Source organism: Candoia aspera, chromosome 1 (assembly GCF_035149785.1).
Source record: "Candoia aspera isolate rCanAsp1 chromosome 1, rCanAsp1.hap2, whole genome shotgun sequence".
Lineage (NCBI taxonomy): Eukaryota > Metazoa > Chordata > Lepidosauria > Squamata > Boidae > Candoia > Candoia aspera.
This window is the reverse complement of record NC_086153.1, coordinates 193571164-193593514: the sequence shown is the minus strand read 5'-3', so window position 1 is coordinate 193593514 and position 22351 is coordinate 193571164. Positions and strand designations below refer to the sequence as shown.

The 22351-nt window shown below is 40.0% G+C and overlaps 1 protein-coding gene across 1 annotated transcript in view; it reads left to right on the top strand.

Moving 5' to 3' along the window:
- The window catches only part of MYO3B (myosin IIIB), a 241767-nt gene that overhangs the window by 161993 nt on the left and 57423 nt on the right, over positions 1-22351 (top strand). The window contains exons 26-29 of the mRNA XM_063305914.1: positions 3018-3129; positions 7087-7249; positions 9522-9602; positions 19189-19303. Coding sequence (XP_063161984.1) covers positions 3018-3129; positions 7087-7249; positions 9522-9602; positions 19189-19303 — 471 coding nt within the window. The remainder of the gene's footprint in view (positions 1-3017; positions 3130-7086; positions 7250-9521; positions 9603-19188; positions 19304-22351) is intronic.

The window sequence follows — 22351 nt, the reverse complement described above, 5'->3', positions numbered from 1 at the left end:
ATTTGGTTTGAAGAACTGTCAGGAAATGGTTCCTTTTGGGGAAGTACTTGGTCCAACTCTGATTTAATATCAAAGAATTCTAAGCATGGAGAACCAAAGCCTTAATTTCATGTGAACAGCATCTGAACAATAGACTGAACAGGCACACAGCTCAGGTGATTGGTGTGGTGAGACTACTATACTCCTGTACAACCAGTGTAATTATTTCTAAATTTGCGTCTGTGTATATAAAGTACCAGTGCATAGGGATTAGGACTTTTAAAATCACCTCTGTCCCATAAGGATCTTACCATATCTTATCTTTTTACAAACTTCCTGTAGGACATTATAAACCTATGTTTTAGCAGTCCAAATATCCTGCTCTAGTGAATATTACTAGAAGCTGGGGAAGACGTTTGGCTTCTGTAGAGCTCCTGCCATGGTATTATTAAACATGCTCCTTATTGATAAAATAATTGCTGCCATGCCTGCAATTTTATTTTTAAAGAAGCCGACAGACCAGGGCATCTTGCAGCCAGTAACTGGAATAAAGAACTTGTTGGTGGCAACAACACAAAAAAGTAGGTTTCACAAGATTAAAAGAGCAGAAATGAAAAGAAAACATATATGAGGATCTGGGGTACAGATTAAAATCAATTTTAGTTGATATTTTAAAAGGCCTGGGATAATACAGCTTGACCTGCTGCCAAAATACAGACCTAGCCAGTTTCCAAGGACAGCCTTCCAGAGACAGTGTGCCACCGCTGAGAAGGTCCACTCCCTTAGTTACTGGCTGCCAAATTTGTTTTAAGGGAGGAGGACTGGGGCAGATAGAGAAGATCTTAAATGTTCTTAATATTTGAGAAAGTACATATAAGATTATCCTTTAGCTGTCCAGGATCACAGTATGGTACCACGATGGAAATAAATGGGGTTGACTTTGAAGTACGTTCTTAAGCTATGTATAATTAAGGAATATTATGCTATTCTGGCAACATGGAAGTCTAACGCATCTGGTGGGTGTCAGGATGGGGAAGACGACTGTAAAGTGTTTGGTGGTGACTGAAAGCTTCCCCAGCACACTAAAGATCTCTGAGTAATATTACGCTTCCTTATTCATAAGGAATATGAAGTATGTTTGATAGAAAAGCTGTATATACATAACTCACATCATTCACACAAACTTCAAGGAAAGTTTGTGTGAATTACATGAGAGAGATATTTTAGGCTATATTTCCTTGAAGTCTGTGTGAGTTACATTTTAATAAACATGCAAACCATCACACACAGTAATTGTCTCTTTTTCAATCTTTTTCCAAAACTATCCACTCTATTATTGTTCCTTTAAAACAATCTGTAAAACATTTTGCGCTCACGTGGGAGTTACTAAGTTTTCTTTCCTTTTGCTTTTTAGCTCCATGTTACTTTGCAGAAAACACTCTAATCCTATAATTGTATCTTTCAGTCATCCAGTTGATTCTGTATTTAGTAAATCATTTTCAGTTTAATTGTTCTTCCACCAAAGGAAGTGCTACATGGATTATGGTATGAGGCAGAGACAGAATGGTAGCCTTTGAAATAGACCCACAGCTGGTTGCTGCAAAAAAGTGTTTCAAAGCTCTGTAAATTCAAAAATAATGAAGAGTTTGTGGCATACTCAAAAGCAGTATTGTGTCAGTAGAACCTGACACATTTCTGCTCAGATGTAAGTCCCTTTCAGTTCAGTAAGGTCAGCATCCAGGTAAGTGGCATAGAACAGTAGTCAAACTGCAGCATGAGGTCCATGGAATAAAGACCATTTGAATAGATGCATAATGAATCAGCCTCTTCCTGAGGCTGTATAGAGCCTTTCCTCACTTGTGTATGACTTGTGGCACAAACATGAATAGCCTCTTTTTTCAGCTTATAGTGTTACCTTCATCTGCTTCCCATAGCATACCTGGGGCAGCCTTGAGATCCTTTGCGTACTGGCGTTAAAATCCTGTACAGGTTTTGATGCAGGTAGACATTCTTAATTCTGTGGGTAGCACAGTCAGGTGACCCCTGAGAGGTGGGATTAGTCCAGCATGTACAGATCACTGGAGGCTGGTGTAGCAATATGTCTGTCCCTCTTCGGTCCCTGAGTGTTGCCTTCTGGGGCTATCCTGCTTTGGGCAGCAGGAAAGCCTAGTCCTTTAAAGTGGGCTCGTGCCCTGTACCCACCACATCTTTAACTTTGGCTCAGAGATCTGGATCAGCCTGATCAATGCTGGCAGCTGGATGCAGGGAGGGCTGTGGGGTGAATCAGGTGAGAAAGAGAGAGTTTCCTGCAGCTTCATAATGGAACTCCCTCCACACCCGTCAGCTGTTCTTCAGGCTGCCTTTGACTATGGATTTAGTGCTCCTCTGAAGCAGCAGTCAACCCATGTCCCAAAGGAGCCTGGCTAACAACTGAGGAGGGATGATAGGTGGATGTTTTCCTGCCAGTTGTTGAGTTTTGGTGGGAGTGGAAGGAAACAAACCAGGGGAGTCCACCAATCCCTGTCCTTAACAAGTCCTGCACACCATGCATAAAGAGAGCACCATTTGCCAGCAGCAGGCCTGGGTCAGCAGTCACCAATGGGGACAGCAGAATTTATGCTGCTTGTGCAATGACATCACTATGCACATGGTCCAGTTGCACATATCTGGCATTATCATGTACAGTATGTTTTGTCATTTGCCCCATTTCACCCACAGATGCCTATGAAAGATGGCTATTATACCCTTTTTAAACACTTGCAATGGTTTGCTCAATACTACACACTTAATTTTGGGGGTGGCTGGGAACTGGCATGTATAGGAAGAGAAAATATGAGGGCTAAATGGGTGCAAATCTGTGACCCTCGGATTCTAACTCCCATCACTCCAGCCAACATGGTCAGACTTGATGGGAACATAGTAATATGAAGGCCAGGTGCATGCAGTTCTGATCCATAATATTTGCAGGATTTTCTGTGCCATAGTAAACAAGTTTGCTTATTCAGATCTGATCTTTGTTATCCTTTATATTTCTGTAGATATTATTACATTGCTTTCAAGGCACATGAGACCCCTCCTCCGAGCAAAGAAAACTGCATCGCTATTCTTCAAAAGGCCCAGTTAGACAAGTGGGCTCTTGGGAAAACAAAGGTAGGATAAATTCCATTCCACATCTCTTGGAGCAGAAGGTACAATCATCATGAGAGTCCTGTAATGCTTAGTAGTGCTGTGCAAGGTATTCAAACTAATATTATTTTTAAAAACCACTCTTTACAACCTGTGTCTGAAAGCTGATTGTACTGTACTTCTTGCAGTATGTTCCCATAACTTAGAAGACATGGGACACTGCTTTTCGGAAGACATGGACATATACCCTCACATGAAAATGGAATTGTATACTGTGGTCCCTTGGCACTCTTGAGGATATGACAGTCTTGAAGAACATTGCCTCCTTCCCTTTTTATGTGAGAAATTCTCGAGAAACAATAGGCTTTCTGGGACAGTAACCCTGGAAATAAGGGACATCCTCAGATGGGATTGGCAGTGTGCAATAAGGGCCAGTGGAACAAACAAACAAGAGCCAACTGGTATTTCTGTTATACCTCAGCAGAATTTAATGTCATATCTAAGAGTTCATCCACACGGCCTGTTTGCCCTGGCGTGGATGCTCTACTTACCATGTGGTGAGGACATGTCCTCATGACATCACCTCTTTCTTATCATAAAATGGCTGCTAAGGCAGTTTGAAGATGGCTTTAGGTATTCTTGTGTAGAATGGTGTTTTCTGTGTGGTGCTGATAAAAGACATTCAGTGTAGATAGATGGAGAAGGTGGCTTGAGATGAGGCTTGGCAATCTGCTCAGTTTCAATTGGTCTGGCAGGTGTGCTATGGGTCTGCCCTAGTCTGTCCAGTTGCTTGGTTCTGTACCAGTTCTGCTGTGCTATTTTAGCTGCCAGGGAGATCAGAACCCTAGTTTCCAGAGCCACTTCCTTTGTGTGTGTTTTTCCTTATGGGTAAGTCAACGCCCAGAGTCATGTTTGAGATGGGCGGTGGAAAAATGTGCTAAATAAATAAATAAATAATAAACTAACTGACCTAAAAGTGGTTGCTTCCAGGATGGAGAGACAGTGTAACCCTAAACACTCAAAAGATGGATATTGCACTCCTACCACTCCTGCTTTGGAATGTCAGTTCAAGCCAAGCTCTAATGTAGGTAGTCCAGAGGGGTTTCTATACATGCTCTTCTAGCTGCAAGGGAATCCCAGATTCCACAGCCACTTTATTTGCTTTATTTGGAAAGATAGGTTGACATCCACTTAGACATATTCAGTCAGACCCTTTTCTCAAACTATGCAACAATTATCCACTGGCCACATCTCAGCTGCAGAAACATGGAAGATCTTTAGAAGAAATTCCAGAGATTAAAAACCCCTTTTAACTCATGTCTGCTACCTATTGGTTGATAGGCTGACTAGTCAACAGGTTAATAATCATTTTGAAAAACTATGTAGATATACCTGAGAGCTTAATTCATCTCCCATACACATGAAAATCTCAGAGATGCTTATGCAGCAGCCGCATCTGGACACCACAAATCAGGGGCAACCACCATTGCCGTCAAGGGAAACAAAATCTTTGCTGTTATCTAGTGGTCGATAGGTTGACAGTATTTGGGGAAAAGAATGATGGGACAGAACATCCAGGCATTCATCCCAACAAGCACATTGTACTCATGGTTGGTGGTGGCTTTTCCCTTAGTTGGTGATATTCAAACCGCCAGGGGAAACCACCCATCACTGCCCTTGCAACATTATACATTATGGTACCGCTGTAGAGACAGCATGGTTCTGTTTCATATGTCGAGTAAGAGTACACTATGGGGACAACTTGTTATAGGACAATGGGGCTCTCTCCCAGCTTCAGAACGGGAGGAGAGTGTAGCAAAAGCAGCTGTGTGGATGAACCCTCTGTGCTGATTAAAACAGTAAGTGTGTACTGTAGTCCCATCTGGATAGTTTGCACTATCTTAGAATGTGTGTGAGCTAAGGAGAGGTCCCACCATTTGGAAAACATGCAGCATAACCGTATCAGAAGTCATTTTCCAGTAGCTTGGCTTTCTCCTTTCTCTGAGGGATAAGTGGATAAGGAAGGAAGATGCTTTTAGGCAAGTGACTTCCATTCATGTGTGAATCTAATCAGAGTGTACATGTACCTGCTTAACATCTGTATTGCTTTTGTGAACCAGTACCAACATTAAAGAGGCAAAATGAAGTATACCCTTTTGGGGGACTCTATCAAATGCAGAATGTAGACTGAAAAAACATACATTCTGCTGCTTTATCAGATGTAATATTACATGCACACAAACACCTAAGAGTACAGGGACCGTGTTTTCTTGAAAAAATAAAGGACAAACCTGAAAAAGGTGCAAATCTGAAAGAGGTTCATAAGGGTAAAAAAAATGTAATTGTTTATGTTTATAACTTTGCTTTACAAAGGAAAATTCAAGAGCAAAACCAAGAAAAACTTTACAAAAACGCATCTTCTGATACAGTGATCATATGTCCTTTATTATAAAGGACAGTCCTTTATTTCAAAAAGCTGTCCTTTAGAGACCAAAAATCTACGTAGTCCATCTTCTCAGTTTCCAGGCTAACCAGGTGCCTTTGGGGAGTCAGCAAAGGGGAACTAATGGCACTGGATGTTTCTCTTCCACCTTCCCCCAAGCAACTGATGTTCACAGATATGCTGCCTTTGAACACAGAACTCCATTTGGCTTTCATGATCAATACCCAGTTACAGTATAGTGCCTTTTGTAAAAATGATTTAAACCTGTGGCCTTCAACACATCTTGAAGCTTAGGTAAGAGGCTTTAAATAATCTTAAAGCATCCTGAAGTAATTTCAGCCTCTTTCTATTGCCTTCCCTCTTTGAATTAATACTTCACGATTTTTGTTTGTTTGTTTTGAAGTTATATGTGACCATCTCTGGGCATAAGTGTTGAATTCATTTCAATTTTTTAAAGCTCTGCAGCCATTGTACAAAGCTTGCATTAGATACCAGAACCTGGGCATCAGATCAACCTACCAGCACATCATGCAAATAGCTATGCTACATCCCTGCATATAACAGCTTAATGCTAGTTTTCCATGGGCAGTTACCTCACTGGCAATCTGGCTGACCAAATGGTTATATATACACAACCTATACAGCCCTCCCAAAAGGCACCTTCCTGTAAGAGTTCGTGCAAGTTTAGAGAGAAGTGTCTCCTCTCCCATCCCACTTCCTGCCTGGGTTGGGATCTGAACATAGATTTGACCTTGACTGATTGATTGATTATGTGCCATCAAGTCATTTTCGATTCCTAGCGACCACATAGGTAAATTTTCTCCATGACAATCTATAACTAACCTGTTTTTTCAAGTCTCCCAGTGGTATAGTCATTGCCACTGTAACTGAGTCCATCCACCTTGCTTCTGGTCATCCTCTTCTCTTTCCTTCCATCTTTCCTAGCATTAGAGCCTTTTCCAGAGAGCCAGGTCTTCCCATAATGTGTCCGAAGTAGGATAATTTGGCCTGGTCATTTGTGCCTTGAGTGAGAACCCTGCATTGATTTGTCACACACATAATGAATATATTTGGTCGACTCAAGGTGGCTAACATACTTAATATTCCTGCCTCCTATTTTCCCCATAACAACAACCCTGTGAGGTGGGTTGGACTGAGAGAAAGTGCCAGCCCAAAGTCACCCGGCCATCTTTCATGCTGAAGGGAGGCCTAGAACTCACCATCTCCTGCTTTCTAGGCCAGTCCTTTACCACTACCCCAAACTGGCTCTCATTCATTTCATCTTATACATTTTGAGGAGATGGGCACTTGGTTTGCCAAACCCAGTTCTGAGCTGAGCTAAGGAACAGCACATTCTTCATTAGAAGGAACAGTTAGTATTTGTTTGCAAAATGCTACACCAACATTGCTTGGAAAGCCACCATCATTTTGATAGATCAGATCAGTTAGCCCCTTCTTCTCACTCTCTAGATCCATCTTTGTGAATTAATTTGACCTGCTGATCTATCAGATAATGTGATGTTGCTGTTTTGCTTCAGGTTTTCCTGAAATACTATCATGTTGAACAACTGAACTTGTATCTACGTGAAGTTATGGGCAGGGTGGTGATAATGCAGGCTTATACCAAAGGCTGGCTTGGAGCTAAAAGGTACAAAAAACTCAAAGAGAAAAGAACCAACAGCGCTATTGCCATTCAGTCAGGTAAATATTCTGAGTTTTCTATATTGCTGAGGATTCCAGAGTTTCAAGCTGTTAAGTTGCAAATAAAGTGTCTCTTGGTTTTCTTAATAGTCTGTCTATTTGTTAGCCTTAGCCTTATATCCTGCCTTTCCCTCAGGAACTCAGAACAGTGTACATACCACTACCTTCCCCAGTATTTTTGCACAACCATCCTATGAAGCAGGTTGGGCTGAGAATGCCTGGCCCAAAGTCACCCCATGAGCTTCTCTGGCTGAGGGTGGAGTTGGGCCTCCCTGGTCATCGTCCAGCATCTTATCCACTATATCATGTTGGCTTTCACTTGGGTCTGAAATCCAAATAATAGATGGCTCCGCCCTTTCTGGCTAACTGATGCTAGCATTGCACAGATTCACTCTCACTTACCCACCTTATAGTTACCAGTGCCTTTGCTAAGATATTTTATAGACTTCCCCTATTTTTCAAGATAATGAAGTGCCCAGGAAAAAATGTAAAAAACGAAACAAAACCCAAGCACGTGTTTTTTTAAAGGTCTGCCAATTTGCATTCTAAACTAGTTCAAGATCAGTTGAGTTTATGGTTAGAATTTGCCCACCCCTGCTATAAAATATCTGAAAGATAACACTGACTAGAACAGGATGAGGATGCCAAATGGAGTTTGTTGAGGTTCTCAGTTTAGACTTGGTCCATACATAGGTTTTTTTCTAGAGAGAATCCTAATGACATTGCTACAGTTTGGTCACACTGCAGTTGCCCAGTGAATGCTCTCCTTCCTTCCTTCCTTCCTTCCTTCCTTCCTTCCTTCCTTCCTTCCTTCCTTCCTTCCTTCCTTCCTTCCTTCCTTCCTTTCTTTCTTTCTTTCTTTCTTTCTTGTTAGTGTTATCATTCAGATATTCTATAGCTGGGGTGGGCAACCCCCAGTCCTTAGGCCCTTGCAGCCCTCAGACTAGCTTCATTCACCCTTTGGCCAAATTTCAACACACTTATGGAATAAACTGGCATCAATTAATTTAAATTTATTTATTTATGTAAATTTAAAAATAAATTTACATCACTGGCTAGAGCTAACTGTTTTTTCCACGCGGGTTGCTGTTTGAGAAAACGGGGGGGGGGGCGGATTATGTATTAGGCAGAGAATAGATGTACCTCTCTACTTTGGGCTCTGGCCCCACCATTGCTTACTTCAGCCCCTCCTCCCACATGGCCCCAAAAGTTCCCCATGGAATAATCTGACCCTCAACATAAAAAGATTTGATAATTCCATTTTGTAGGATAGAACAGACAAGAGCTTCACATTGGGTGAAAGAGGTGGTAGATAGGATGCTGCAGAATTTTTTTTTTTAATTAAATGCTGGAGGAGACACTTTTAGTGATGCATGTCCCTTTTGGTTTGGCTAGTGCTGGTGAAGATCTTGTGAGAATCTGGCAGGCACCTTTTCCAGAATGAAAGGTCATGGGATCCCTACAACCCTTCACCTTCCTTCTGGAACTCTGGAGACTGACAGTAGGGGGAGAGGCAGGCATCCTTTCAGCCTGATGTCAGGAGAACTGGATGAAATCTGTGGGTCACCTGCTAGAAAGCCTGCTCTTAACCTTCCTGTTCAGTGCATGGATGTCATTCTTTCTCTTTGGGAGAAATGATTTGGAAGCAAAGGATCCTATTTGAACACATTTATAGTGCTAGAATGCTATAGTCTTTGGGAACAAATGTTTCTGAATATTTTTCATTCTGTCAACACTATATTTGATTGTAAGTGCAGTGCAGATAGACATGGGCCAAGTTTATGACTTAATACAGATTCCTTAGGGTAAAAGTATAGTACAGAGTATCTGAACATGCTAACATGAGTGATGTTATCCATCTGCCTAATATATAGTTGATACATTTCTGATATTAAAATAGTTTGGTTTGTGTAGGAAGATAGGGCTAGAAACCATTTAGCTGCCCCCTCTCCTTCTCCTTCTCCTTCAACAATTCAGCTTTATTGCTGCAGTGTTACATGTATTCTTTATTTACTTATATTCAACAACCAATAGCTACTCTTTCATATTCCTCTGATGGAGGTGCCAAGCCTAATGACAGAACATGCTATACAAAAAGTCTGTAGTTGCAGGGACGGAGCTGCTGAGACAGACTCCAGGCATTCAACAGGCTGTTCAACTGGGATAGTGCCTGGATGGGATGAGGGCATAGATCAAACTGTGGCACATTTCTGATTCTGTAGCCTTTCCTTTAAGTGAATATAATTCATAACACATGACTTTGTATTTTTAGCCTGGAGAGGATATGATACACGCAGGAAGTTCAAGGATATAAAGAACAAAAGAATTGATGCTGCTATTCGTATTCAAGCAGGTAATTAAAACAATATTTTCACAGCTGACACCTATTTTACTGTGGGTGACTTCCCATGTCGGTGCTTGTGTCTGATAGGAATAATGTGCAGCCTGAACCAAAGGCCCTTAGGTTATGATCTCTTCTGATGACTGCTTTCACTCTATCTGACCTGCTGTGCATTGAGACAGCCAGTGAAAGAGCTCAGTCTGACCGTGAGAACCAATTTATAATAAACAATCCATGTTTAATTGCACTGATGACCCAAAATGTTAAGTAGTGCCACACTTTGGGAAACATCATATTACAGTGAATTCTGTTGTTGGATTGGAGGAGTATGTGTACACAGATAAATATTCAGACTACTCTCTGCTGCCTAAGAGTCTCTCTGACTGCAGAGGGGCATGGCTTTCTGCCACTGAAAAAACAAAAACTGTAATGTAAAGCTTGCAATAGACTTAAGTAAATTGTAAAAGAAACAAACAAAGCTGCCTTGCCCACTGTGATCCTAGCTAGGGCCAACAGATCTAGACAACAGAAATCTAGGCAACTGTTAGAGAGTTTTCTGTATCTCTTTGCAGCCATGTGGTGATCATCCAGAGTTTTGCAGCCCAGATTGGATAGCTCTACCCTTATGGTTCCAAAACAAACAAAACATTGAAATGCAGTCCCCAGCCACCCAAAGCTTGTCACCCATATCCTAGTGCTTCATCTCTGTCCCATTCAGGCTATTCTGAACCAGGAATAAAACTTTTATGAATATTAATATGAGCATAATTAAATCAGGAGAAGGCCATTGCTTTATGACGGAACATCTGCTACAGGATGCTTTGCCTGTAGAAGATTTGGGGTTCAACCCCAGAATGTCCGGTTAAAAGTACCAGGTAATAAGGGCTATGTAAGTGTTTTACCTAAGATTCTGGAGAAGGTTTCTTGTCCATGAAAAAACAAATGATCTGGATGAACACACAGCCTGGGCTAGTATAAGGCAATTTCCTGTGTTCCTAATCTGAACTGTTGGTATGAGAAAGAGAGCCAGCAACTTTCACCGGGTGTCGGTTTGAACAGAGAGGAATGTTGCTTTGAACCTGGTGATAAGAAATGCCTGTAAGGATTAAACTAAGCATTACACCAAATCATAGGAAGTGATATGGGGGAAATCAACTTGGGAACCAAAATATGCTGGAGGAGGCAAAATGCTTAATCCTTCCCCTCACAGTTGCCTTTGTACTCCAAAACTTCTCCCCAGCTACTCTTATTTGCATAAGGAATTTCAATCTTTATTTCCCTTTGCAAACATTTGTTTGATGCGGCAGGTGGAGGAAGTGAGATTAGGGAGAAATGGGAGGCTAAGAAAGAGTTAAGCACGTTGGGCTTTAGTATTTTTTTCACCCTAAGAGCTTTTCAGCCCTGCAGCCTTAAGCTGCTTGACTCCTGTGGGTAAACTCACTAGAAACAAAGCCAGCTTCAGAAGCCCCTTTTCTGGAATTCAATCCCTTTCTCTGCTTTGGCTTCAGCAATGGCGAGATGTTCAGACTGCATATAACACAGGTCCTGATTGGTAGATTCCTCTGCTTCTTTACTCCTCCCATCCATGCCAGAAAAGCAAGGACCAATCACTTTCTTTTTGTGGGTGGGTCTTTGATGACACGTGGTTTCCATTAATAAACTTTTTGTATGAACCCTCTCTGATGACTCCACCTTGTACCTGACACCCTCCCGTCTGATGTGTCCACAGGTGAGCTGTTAAGAAGGAAAAAGAAAGCACTACAGTTTTACCATCCTTCCTGTCCTTTAGGCTAGGAGGGGAAAGTAAAAGAATCTTGTCAATTTCACCTGGTTACTTTTAATGCTTAGCAGAAAAAGATGGGGGAGCTTGTCTTCTTGGTGGTCGGGTCCCTTTGAGGACATCATGTGTTCCTGTCTACAAAACATGATCAGAGTCCTAAACATGCACTGAGACAAGTTGGTCGTGTGGTTCAGCCCAAAATTACTCCCTCTAGAATCTTTTCTCTGCAAAAAAGATTCTCTTTTTAAAAAGCATGAAAAACTGGCTGGGTAACTTAGGGCCAGTCCCTCTCTCCCAGCCCAACTCACCTCACAGGATTGTTGTTGTGGGAAAAATAGGAGGAGGAAGGAGTATTAGGTGTGTTTACTTCCTTGAGTTATTTATAAAAATAATAAAGGCTGGATTTTAAAAAATAAAATAAAAAAAGATAAAAATTTCTTTTCAATGCTGTCTGTATCATATTTTGTTAAGCCCTATTTCCAGAATATCCAGGTATTGCATTGTACCTCTGTCAATGAGGGGGAAACCTCAGTGGTATTCAATGTATACAAAAGAAAGTGACTACTGTTTTTAGAAGTCACTGGAAATTACTGTAAGCAGCACTTCCCAGATGTGTAATAGCTGGCATACACTCTCCACCAGGCCCAGCCTGAAAAAGCTTAATTGTAGTGAATAAGAAAAGCTGCTCTCAGAAAAGATCACTTTTTACATTAGAATTAAATAGGAACCTCAAATTATTCAGGGAACTCAGCCAAATCATTGGTTCATCTAGTGTACCACTGCCCACTCTGACTGGTAGCAGCTTTCCAGAGAATCAGGAAGAATTTTTCTAGTCTTACTGGAGATACCAGGGATTGAACCTGAACTGTTCTTCCAGAAAAGGATGTATTCTACCCCTGAACTATGATTTTTCTCCCATGTGTGCAATTACTTTGTTCCTATCTGGATCCCTATGCTGAGAATGACTCCAGATTGGAAGAAATCATGCCCAGCACAGCAGAAGCTTGTTCACTGAATAAGCCCTTAAATGACGGCTAGGAAACCTATAACTTATTTCCAATATGAGCAGCAAAATGGTCTAGTCATATCCAAAGTTGAGGGTGCACTGTCACATTGATGCATGCAGGTTTTAAAACAATGTTCTAAAATGATTTAGAGATTTGCATGAATTGATTTACATATCAGGGTATGTGTGGTTTTATGTTTACATTCCTAGGAATGCAATACAGTGCATTCCTTCTTTTTTTTTTTTAACCATCAGGAAGACTTTCAGTGATGGTCATGTGCTTTTTCCTTCCTGTCTTCTGTTTGTCTGGAAAAACAGGCAAAGCTGCTGCTAGAGGAAGGCACAGATATTTTTGAAGTTAGATGTCATGGCATCTGGGCATGTGCCTCCAAATGTGTCTGGATGGCTTCTTGTCTTAACAGAGTCTCTCCTCCCATCAGTGCTTGACAAGAGAAGCAATAATTGTTCCAGTTCCTTAAGCTTCTCCATCCTCTTCTAACTTTGCTTCCATTCCTAGGACTCAGGTACACTCAGATGTGCCACGTGTGATGTTTTTGTGGCTGTTGCGATCTGCAGTAGCCATTTCACATTCAAATTACAATTCTTAGGAAATGTGTTGCTAGGCAAACAATATTGGGTTGTTTCAATGGTACCCACTATAAAAATCTTACAGTTTGAAGAGTTTCAGCCTATCAGTCAAAATCACGCTCATTTTCAGAACACTCCCTGCCTGCCCTTCCCTAGCAGATATCCTATGGTCCCTGCACATTCAGCCTCACTGAATTGTTTTGTTGAATTGTTTTTTAAAAATGTTTTGTTCTTTGCAAATTGGGAGTGTTTCTTCAACACTTTCTCTCTCTCTCTCTCCCTCTCATAAGGAAGGCCACTTGGACAATGAGTTTGCTATAATTATGGGAAGTTTTAGGTGGATATTTGTTGACTTTTTTCTTTAGTAGTACAACTTACATCTGTTCGATAAAGGGCCATGACCCAACAAATCCCAGCAAAAGGTCACATGAATTTTGAGAGCATGGCATAGCCATACTATAAAATGCTTGGGGTGGTATCTCTAACAGTATAAATAAATGGAATATATAGGGCTGTTGATAAATGTATACTTGTATCAGCCCATAGGAGTTCAAAAGACAGTTCTCTTTCAAAAGTATTCTTGGAGATTATTTTCTTATACTACTAACAGGATGCATTTGAAATTACTTTTTAATGTACAAATGGCACAACTACATTCCAGTTTAGGACTATTGATTTCTGGACAGGGAAATAAAACAAAAGACCTTCATATATAAAGTATAAAAAGCTGCATATGAAATTTCATCAGTGTAGTTTTATTCCAACCCATGTTACAAAGAGTTATTTGTATTGCTCTATGGGAGAATTGAAGTGGGGTGTCAAATCCCTCTTCCTGAAAGCTTTTTGGTTGGATGATGCCTATACTATGCTTCTGAATCTCTCCATTAAAGTCTCTGTTCCTTCAAATTACATATAGCAATTACAATATATTGGCCATTTTCAGGGTTTTATTAGTCAAGCAATGTGTATCTCAGTTGTTGTATTATAACATTGTTTGATGCTGTAGAAACCCCACTGCCAAGTGCTCATGTAGATGCCTACAAAATATGATCAGGGTTACAGCAAAGCCTGAGGACTTTTGTTTCTCTGAAGAGTGTTGGTTGCATTTATTGCCAAGGAATTCAAAGAGTCATCTAATTTAAATAAGTGTCTCTTTAAAAAGAAGTAAAAAAAGGGAGAAAGAAACCAGGGTGGGAGGGGAAAAGGTGGTCTTGAAATTTAGGAAGCCCTTGGCTTACATGTTTTTACACAGCTCATATTGAAATTTGTTTTCCTTTCATCTCTTTCCCTGTAAAAGCAGCAGAGAGGTTTATCCCTTTAGCTTCCTCAGAACTTCCTTTCAGAATTCCCAATCTATTACAGCACATTCACATACCAGAAACAAGATGCCTTTTCATGCTGTCAACCTTTTTCATCTGAAATGTAAATTAATTCTTGCCTTGACAGAGATCAAAGTAGGGGTATTAACCTTACTGGACCCTTTCTCCATCAGAATCTGTTCCAAAGACTAGGAGGCTGATGCTGTTGGTGTCTGAGAGGAGAAAGCAGCCTTCCGTGTTATCTATGGCCCACTTCCAGGCAGTCCTCTTGTCTACAAGTCACCATTTCAAAAGCAGTAGTTTCTTTTGTGAGCGACCTTATCATTACTTTATACTGTGTGAAGAGGGGGGGAAATTATTTGCCTGAATAATTCTTCCAGGATTAGCCTGCTCATTTTAATTGTTGGGCGGGGGAGGCTACATTCAGATTCCAGAATATTTGAATGGTTTTGACAGCAAGAGATTGCAGCCAGATAGAAAGTCTTGTTCAGGTTGTTTATTTTCCAGCAAGGCAGTCTTTAGAGATAGGCTGCATTTGCATTTTGAAAATAAATAGATTCTCGAATACACAAGTGGCTAGACGAGCAGTAGAACAGACATTGATAAAAAGTGGGGGGGGGGAAGTAAATGTGTTCTAAGAAAAAAAGGCTTCCATGTTAGCTGCCTTGGGGGCTCCACAGCAGAGTTGAAAGGTGGGATAGAAATATTTTAATAAATGTAGAAACCCAGAGTATGTGAGGAATAAGTTTATTGTTGAGTTGGGGTTGGGAAACTGATATTATAATTTGAAATTTAATTGGATTTATTTAAGTTGTGAAATCAGATATGCCCCCAGGATAAATTATATGAATTCATCATTGCTTTAACTTATGTACTACTGAAATTTAGTGAAGTATTATTTCCTCTTTTTTAAAATTAAGCAATGGGGGAAAAATCCTATCTCTTTTAAAACGCAAAAAAAAAAAGGAAAAAAGTGGGTCGGTTCCCTCCAGTTACGGTATCACTATCATATCCCAAGATCATTTGTGGTCTTTTTTTTTTTAAAGTGCAGCTCATAGTAGCAAAAACATTACTGTCTTTAATTCAACAATTCTAATCAGGTAGATGAAGCCACCCGCATGCTTAATTCTTTTTGCTTCTCATCCCTAGTTGTTGCAACACAATCATACTTTTACACTTTTTATTATTAAAAACTTTAGGTGGTTAATTTTAATTCTGCTTATTTTATTTTGCATTCTGGGAATCAAGTTTGCATCACTGCTCTGTATAGCACCAGCTCAGTGATGGCTAAGAACCAGAAATCAATGATAATTATGTTTCCCCCCGATTATCCCCTGCCTTCCCCATCTTGGTGTCCTCCAGATGTGTTGAATTAGCCTAGAATTGTCTGTGTTGACCATAAGGAACATCTGCAGACTACAAAGTCACTTTACAATTTCAGGCTGAGTTTCTATTCCATTTAAAGAATTTGAGGGATCTTTTAAAAGCGCTGAGAATACCCTGGTTCAGCACATAAGGAAGCTTTTTAAATCCTTTATATTATATTTAGGAATGTTGATAGACTTTCCTAAAACATTATAGATTCATCTTAGCTTTTAAAAACACATTAATGGACTATTGGCTCTTAGTTGGGTTATTATTGCCAAAGATTTGATTCCTTCATTTTAAAAAAAATCTTTTGTTTGATCAAATAATCTTTGAGACATAAAGACTACAACAATAATAGGATAACATAGAAGGCAAAGAAGGCAAGTGATAGTGGTACAATAAGTGGTGCAACTCTGTTCTATTAAAAGGTTCAACAAATGAAACAGCTTTTGCCTGAACATAAAACGATTATCACACAAACAAGTTTGGGGACCATGGTCCATAATTAGAATGTTGCAACAGAAAACGACAGTCTTCTGTTGAGGATTTGGTATACGCCAGTGTGTGCCGAAGAAGACAGTTTTAACATTCTCTATTCCCAGTCTCAAAAACAAGATTTCAAATGGTGTCAGAGGATGATCCTTAGTGCTTCCTCCTGGAGTTGCGAGCATAGTTGTCTCTCAGGTGTGGGCCTGACCTCTGCAGATAAGGATTCCCATGGGAGGATGTGTGTCAGAAAAGTCAAGATGGAGGCCACAACCATGAGATTGAATCCCACCCCTTTTTATGTGCAGTGCATGTGTGGGACACATAAAAAGGGGGCATGTTCAACTTCTGATAAGTTCCAACATCATTTTCACAAGATTATTGCCAGCCCAGGTACCCCCATTCCTCTTTTGTAGTGCATAACTCTCTATTATTCTGTTAAATTTCATGCTGTTTTACTTACCATTTCTCTACTCTATTAACATCATTTTAAATTTTATTTCTGTCTTCTAAGGAATTAGCTACCCAACCCAGTGTTGTACCATATGCAAATTGAATAACTATTCCCTCCATCTCTTCCCACAAATCATTAATAAAAATATTGAAAAATAAAAGACCCTGGATTGAACTTCATTTCATACCACTTAAGTTGGCTGGGTGATCTTGGGCCAATCCCTCTCTCTCAGCCCAACTCACCTCACAGGGTTGTTGTTGTGGGGAAGATAGGAGGAGGAAGGAGTGTTAGGTATGTTCCCCGCCTTGAGTTATTTATAAAAATAAAGGTAGTATAGAAAATAAATAAATAAATAAAATACATTCTCCCTCTTGAATGAAGAATCACTAATGAGCAATTGGTATATAATTTTTGAGACAGTTATATATCCACTTAATTGTCACACCAGCCAGCCCCATGCTTAATTAGAAATCAGAAAGTCATGAGGTACTTTGTCAAATCAAAATATATTACATATTCCACCATCTACTAAGGAAGTTAACTTATTAAAAAAAGGGGGGGGAATAAGATAAGTCTGTCAAGACAGACAAATCCATGCTGATTATTGGTAATTACTCCACTGTTTTCAGAATACTTAAGGATCAACCATTTTATGATTGTCTCTGAAACACCAACATAAAGCTGACTGGTCTGTAATTCACTGTTTCATATCTCTTCACTGAAGGGAATAAAGAAAAGCATTTTAGTTGTCCAGTCATCTCTTATGTATTTGTTCTCTCCAAAAAATGATGTCTCTCTATTACCTAGCCTATAGCTCACTGGAACATTATTTTCTCCAAGGCAGAATGGGAAGATAAATGGCCCCTTTTTTCTGTCTATCAAATCTGATCCACATTGGACAATATGTACATTGTGACACATTTTATACAACTGCTTACAAAGACACAAGAGCTTTAGAATAAATTCTCTATAAATTCTTAGGAAGTGTGGTTCAGCTTCCTTTTTGTATGTGAAATGCTGTTTCTCAGCTAGAATTCATTTTGTCTCCACTAAGGCTTGTTTGATTTCTACTGATTAAAGTTCTGGCTAAAACTAGCCTTTCTGGAAGGATCCTCGGCCCAGTTAATTCTCACCGATAAGTTTGTTTCTTCCTGGAAGAAGGGCATAGTCTCAAATCCAAGTTATTGCAGCCCAATTCTTGATAATATTGGAGCATGAGAGAATCAGTATTGCAAGGAGCTATGATTCATCACCCACCCAATGCCAGCTGGATAGTCGACCACATGATTCCCTCCCTCTGCTCTCTGATTTTTTTTTTAGTGCCTTCGAGTCATTGTTGACTCCTTGAGGCTGCCTGGACAAGTTCCTGAAGTTTTCTTGGCAAGGTTTTTCGGAAGTGGTTTGCCACTGCCTGCTTCCTAGGGTTGAGAGGGAGTGACTGGCCCAAGGTCAGCCAGCTGGCTTTGTGCCTCAGGCAGGACTAGAACTCCCGGTCTCCCAGTTTCTAGCCTGATGCCTTAACCACTACACCAAACTGGCTCTGCCATCTGATATTAGCAACCTATTTTGTAAACATATTCTATGGGAATTGCTTTGCATCTATATGAACACTATTAAGGGTAAAAATCTTCCTGCATGGGATGTTTGATATCCATGTATATTTGTACTGCATTACTTCTGACAGTATATACTTAGTAAAACATGAAGGAGAATCATGTAAATTCTTCATTAGCCACAAAAAAAAAAAAAGGACCAAATTCAACACTGACTTTTCTCGTGTGACCTTACTTGCCTGCTGAGAGAGTGTTCAGAGGCATCTCTACAATAGTAGGCGACCTGATACACTCAAGATGCTGTGGGGTGGAATTGCCATCTACTTCCACAATCCCTTCAGCTCTGGGGGCATGAGATTATAAATGCTGGATCCCAAAACCTCTGGAGAGCAGAAGGTTGGTTGCTCCTCCTCTGTGTTTCTTCCACTCCTGAGACACGAGTGTTTGGAATTACTCAGAGGTCATATCAGTGGCTGTTCTTAAGCTCCAACATCACCTGCTAAAGTGAGGCACGGCTCACTTCTTTACTTCTTAGGATGGCTGTTTCAGTCACTGTTTTAAAGATACATTTCATATTGTTGATGGGTATTATGTTTTGCTGCTGATACTTGGTGCTTTATGATATAGAGAGGTAAGCCTTTTACTACTCAGTATTTATGTTCATGAATCTTCTAGGATTCTTTAAAGAAAAGGATGGAAGTGTATTAAAATAGATAAAATAAAAATATTTGCCACACAGATACTTACAGTGATAAGTATCTTGTTAATGCTCAGAATAAATGGTGATTCAATTTTCTCCACAGAAATAGCTTGCTGACAAAGTCCATCTGTAGCTGTTCTCAGTTCAGACCTTTGGCGTGGCCATTCATTTGTAATGGTCTGTAAACTATGTGGCCTGGAGGGTGATTGCAGCAAGAGGCTGCAGAACTGAAGCAAATCTGAGTTCGTTTCTTTCTAGGGCTTGAAGAAAGAGTATTCTGTATGTTGTACACGGCAGAGACTGCTACTCCATTTTTAATCTTATTCTGGCTAATGCTTGTTTAGCTTTCAGGGGATATTTAACCCGCAAAATTTATACAAGACGGAAGAACAGCACTGGGTATAAAACAGAGGCGGAATCAACGGGTTTGGTTTCCAGTCTCAGATACGAAGAAAATCGGTAAGTTTTAATTATTCTATTCAAAGAGAATCTAGAGAGAAAGTATGTAGAGGAAGATACTTTCTTCACTAAACCCCAGTTACCTTGCTGGCATTAAAGACAACTCAGAGTTGTCCTGAGCGACTACTCATCATGAGCTGCAACACAACATTGTTTCTGAAGGATGTGCCTATTCATGCAAGTTTGTGAATATGATTTGTAGCATTCACATGTCAACTGTGAAGTTTCATAATTTAGTTTATCTATTCTTTATTATAGTCGCTGATCAGTCAAAACTAAGAATATATCGTAATAAAGCAAACAAAACAATAGTACAATAGTCATGTTGGGAAGATCCAGTTAAAGTTCGGGACCTAAATCACTAAACATCACTAACCTGATTCCTGAAATGCCATTTGGTGGACTCAACAAGCCATAGGCCACTTTGGGTGGCCTGTAAGGCATCAACAAGCCATAGCGCAAAATTTACCAGCATTAACAGTAATAGCTGTATCTGGGTCAACCAATAAAAAAGTATAAAATATATCCAACCTTCCTGGTCTATTAGTCAAAAATGGAATATGAGTGGCAGAAACACCTCAATGAAAACAGCCATATGTAGAACATGAGTCACAGTCTCCACCTCATCTGAGCCAGAGAGTAGATCTGGTCTCTCACATGAATTTTATGGAAGTTACCCTCCAAGACTGCCAGAGGTAAAACATTAAAGCGAGACAATGTGCTCTGATTCCTCTTTAGATGGTATAACTCTTTTTCCTTGAGAAAAGTTACCTGCTAAGTAGCCTCTTATAAGCCCTTTATTCCTTGAAAATTGGAGAATGTAAAAATCCTTCTTTAGCACTCTGTCAAATGTTTTCTCCACAGCAAGAGTTTGATACCTCCCCTTAATTTACAGTTGTATGTCTAAAAGATGAAAAAACATTTTTACCAAAGGGCATCTTCAGGCAAGCTGTTTCCAAGCTGCTTCTCATCTGGATCAGTCCAATCTCACCATTCTCTTTGTCAGGACTGTATATTCTAATGATACTCTATAGCACACAATTGGGCCAGGACACATGGTAAGCAGTGTATAAATTATGACCTCTGCCTAGAGCTGGTACTGTACCATGGAAAGCATTTAGCATAAATCTTTCCACTGGGGAATGTAGCTTTTGAATGGGCCTCAAAAAGCTTAAGTTTATTCTCTCTTTTCTCAATTTCCATATACTGAATCACTGCCTAGATCATATATTTTTTTCTGGCTGCTTCTTAAGCCATACAGAATAGTAGCAAATTTCATATTATGCATTTGCCTCTATCTCAGGACAGAATCCAATGAGGTATTTCCATAAGTAGAAGCAATTTCTGCTCAATGAAGAGGAGGTAGTCAATTCTCCCTGCTCCCTTTCCCCAGGGTATCTTCAAAATTTATTCCAGAGAGCGGATCTTGAGCATGTGCAATGAGGAAAAGTAAATAAATAAAGAAGCAAAGTTCCAGTGCCTGAAGAGATATGGCGGTGAAGCAATGATTGCAGTCTCCTTACAGGGAATTAAACAAATCTCTTGTCAGACAAATAACAGCAGTAGGTTCTTCCATTTCCCCCAACCCCCCTTTTTCTGGCCAATATGAAACCCGTTTCATATTGTACCTATTGAAGTACTTTCTCCTGTAAAAAGTTTAGAAAAATTTATATTTGCCGGTTGCAGTCCTATACATGGCAAGTTAGATGTGAGTCTAAATGAATTTAGGCTTATTCACAGATAAGAGGGGAGTAGGACTGCAGCCTTCTTAAGCATAACTAAATAATATAAGCAGAAGCAGAAAATATGGATTACATTTGCAACTTTTTGTCACCTTCTGAAAAACAATGAACATTGCTTCACCTCCACCTTCTCCCGCTTTCAGACCACTGGCGTACAATATTTTAACAAAATATTATATCTTGTTGCATGTGTCAGAAGTTTACCAAAGAGAGCTAGGCTTATTCACAAATCTCTCTACCACACTCCCCTCCATCTCTCAAGCAAATAATAAACTTCTGAGCTCCTGGGTGCAAAGGGAATCATCTGCCCTAAACTGTGGTAGGAAGTAATTAGCAAATTCATTTTAACACTGTCAGGTTGCCTTTGCCCTTGAGTGGCTGCAAAAAGATTGTGGTTTCAGCCACAGGAGGAAATCCTCCATTGATTAAATTGAGCATCAAAGGGGCATGCGCAGATGAAGCCCCCCTGGGTGGAAAACTAAACAGTCTGAAAGGAACAGCATGAAGCTGTCAGTTCACTGGGACTCAGAATGTTTTGAAACAGGAAATCTGTAAGGGTCAGTGATATGGGTTGGCAGCTACTTGAGCTTTATTGCAGGGCCTTGGTGTGGTTCCTGGAAACCTGCAAAAGTTGCTGCCACTTTGTAATTTTATTGAGTCAAAATGGAGATAATTTATTAAAGATGTGATTGGAGAATAATCCTATTAATTTTATTGACTGTAATTGTAAATCTGGTCAAAACGCATTACTCATTCAGTTTTGGAGTACTGATTGTCAGACTTCCCTCCTTACAGTCTAAGCCAGGCTTGCGTGGAACCCCAGGGTTCCGCAAGAGGTCACTAGGGGTTCCCTGGGAGATCACAATTTATTTAAAAAATTATTTCAAATTCGGGCAACTTCACATTAAAGAGGTACGTTTCATTCTTTATTTTTAGCTTAAGAACTCTGTTAGTGCATATATACAGGCCTACACATGAAACGAATATAATAGTTTTGTATCTTCTGGCCTATAACTGAGCCTGAATGTGCAGGGGTTCCCCGAGGCCTGAAAAATATTTCAAGGTTCCTGCAGGGTCAAAAGGTTGAGAAAGGCTGGTCTAAATTGAAAAGATTTAACCCAAGGAACAAGAAGGGATGAGTTCTGGTGAACTGTATTTATTAGAAGGAAGGTTAGGGTTGCCACACAAAAATTCTGGCAAGTACTCTACTTTCAAATAAAAAATTTATATTCTCCAAAACTCTTTTCCATTTCCTTGTGGTTTTTTTCTGTCCAGAGGGAAGGAGGTTCCTGCGTTTTTCATGAAG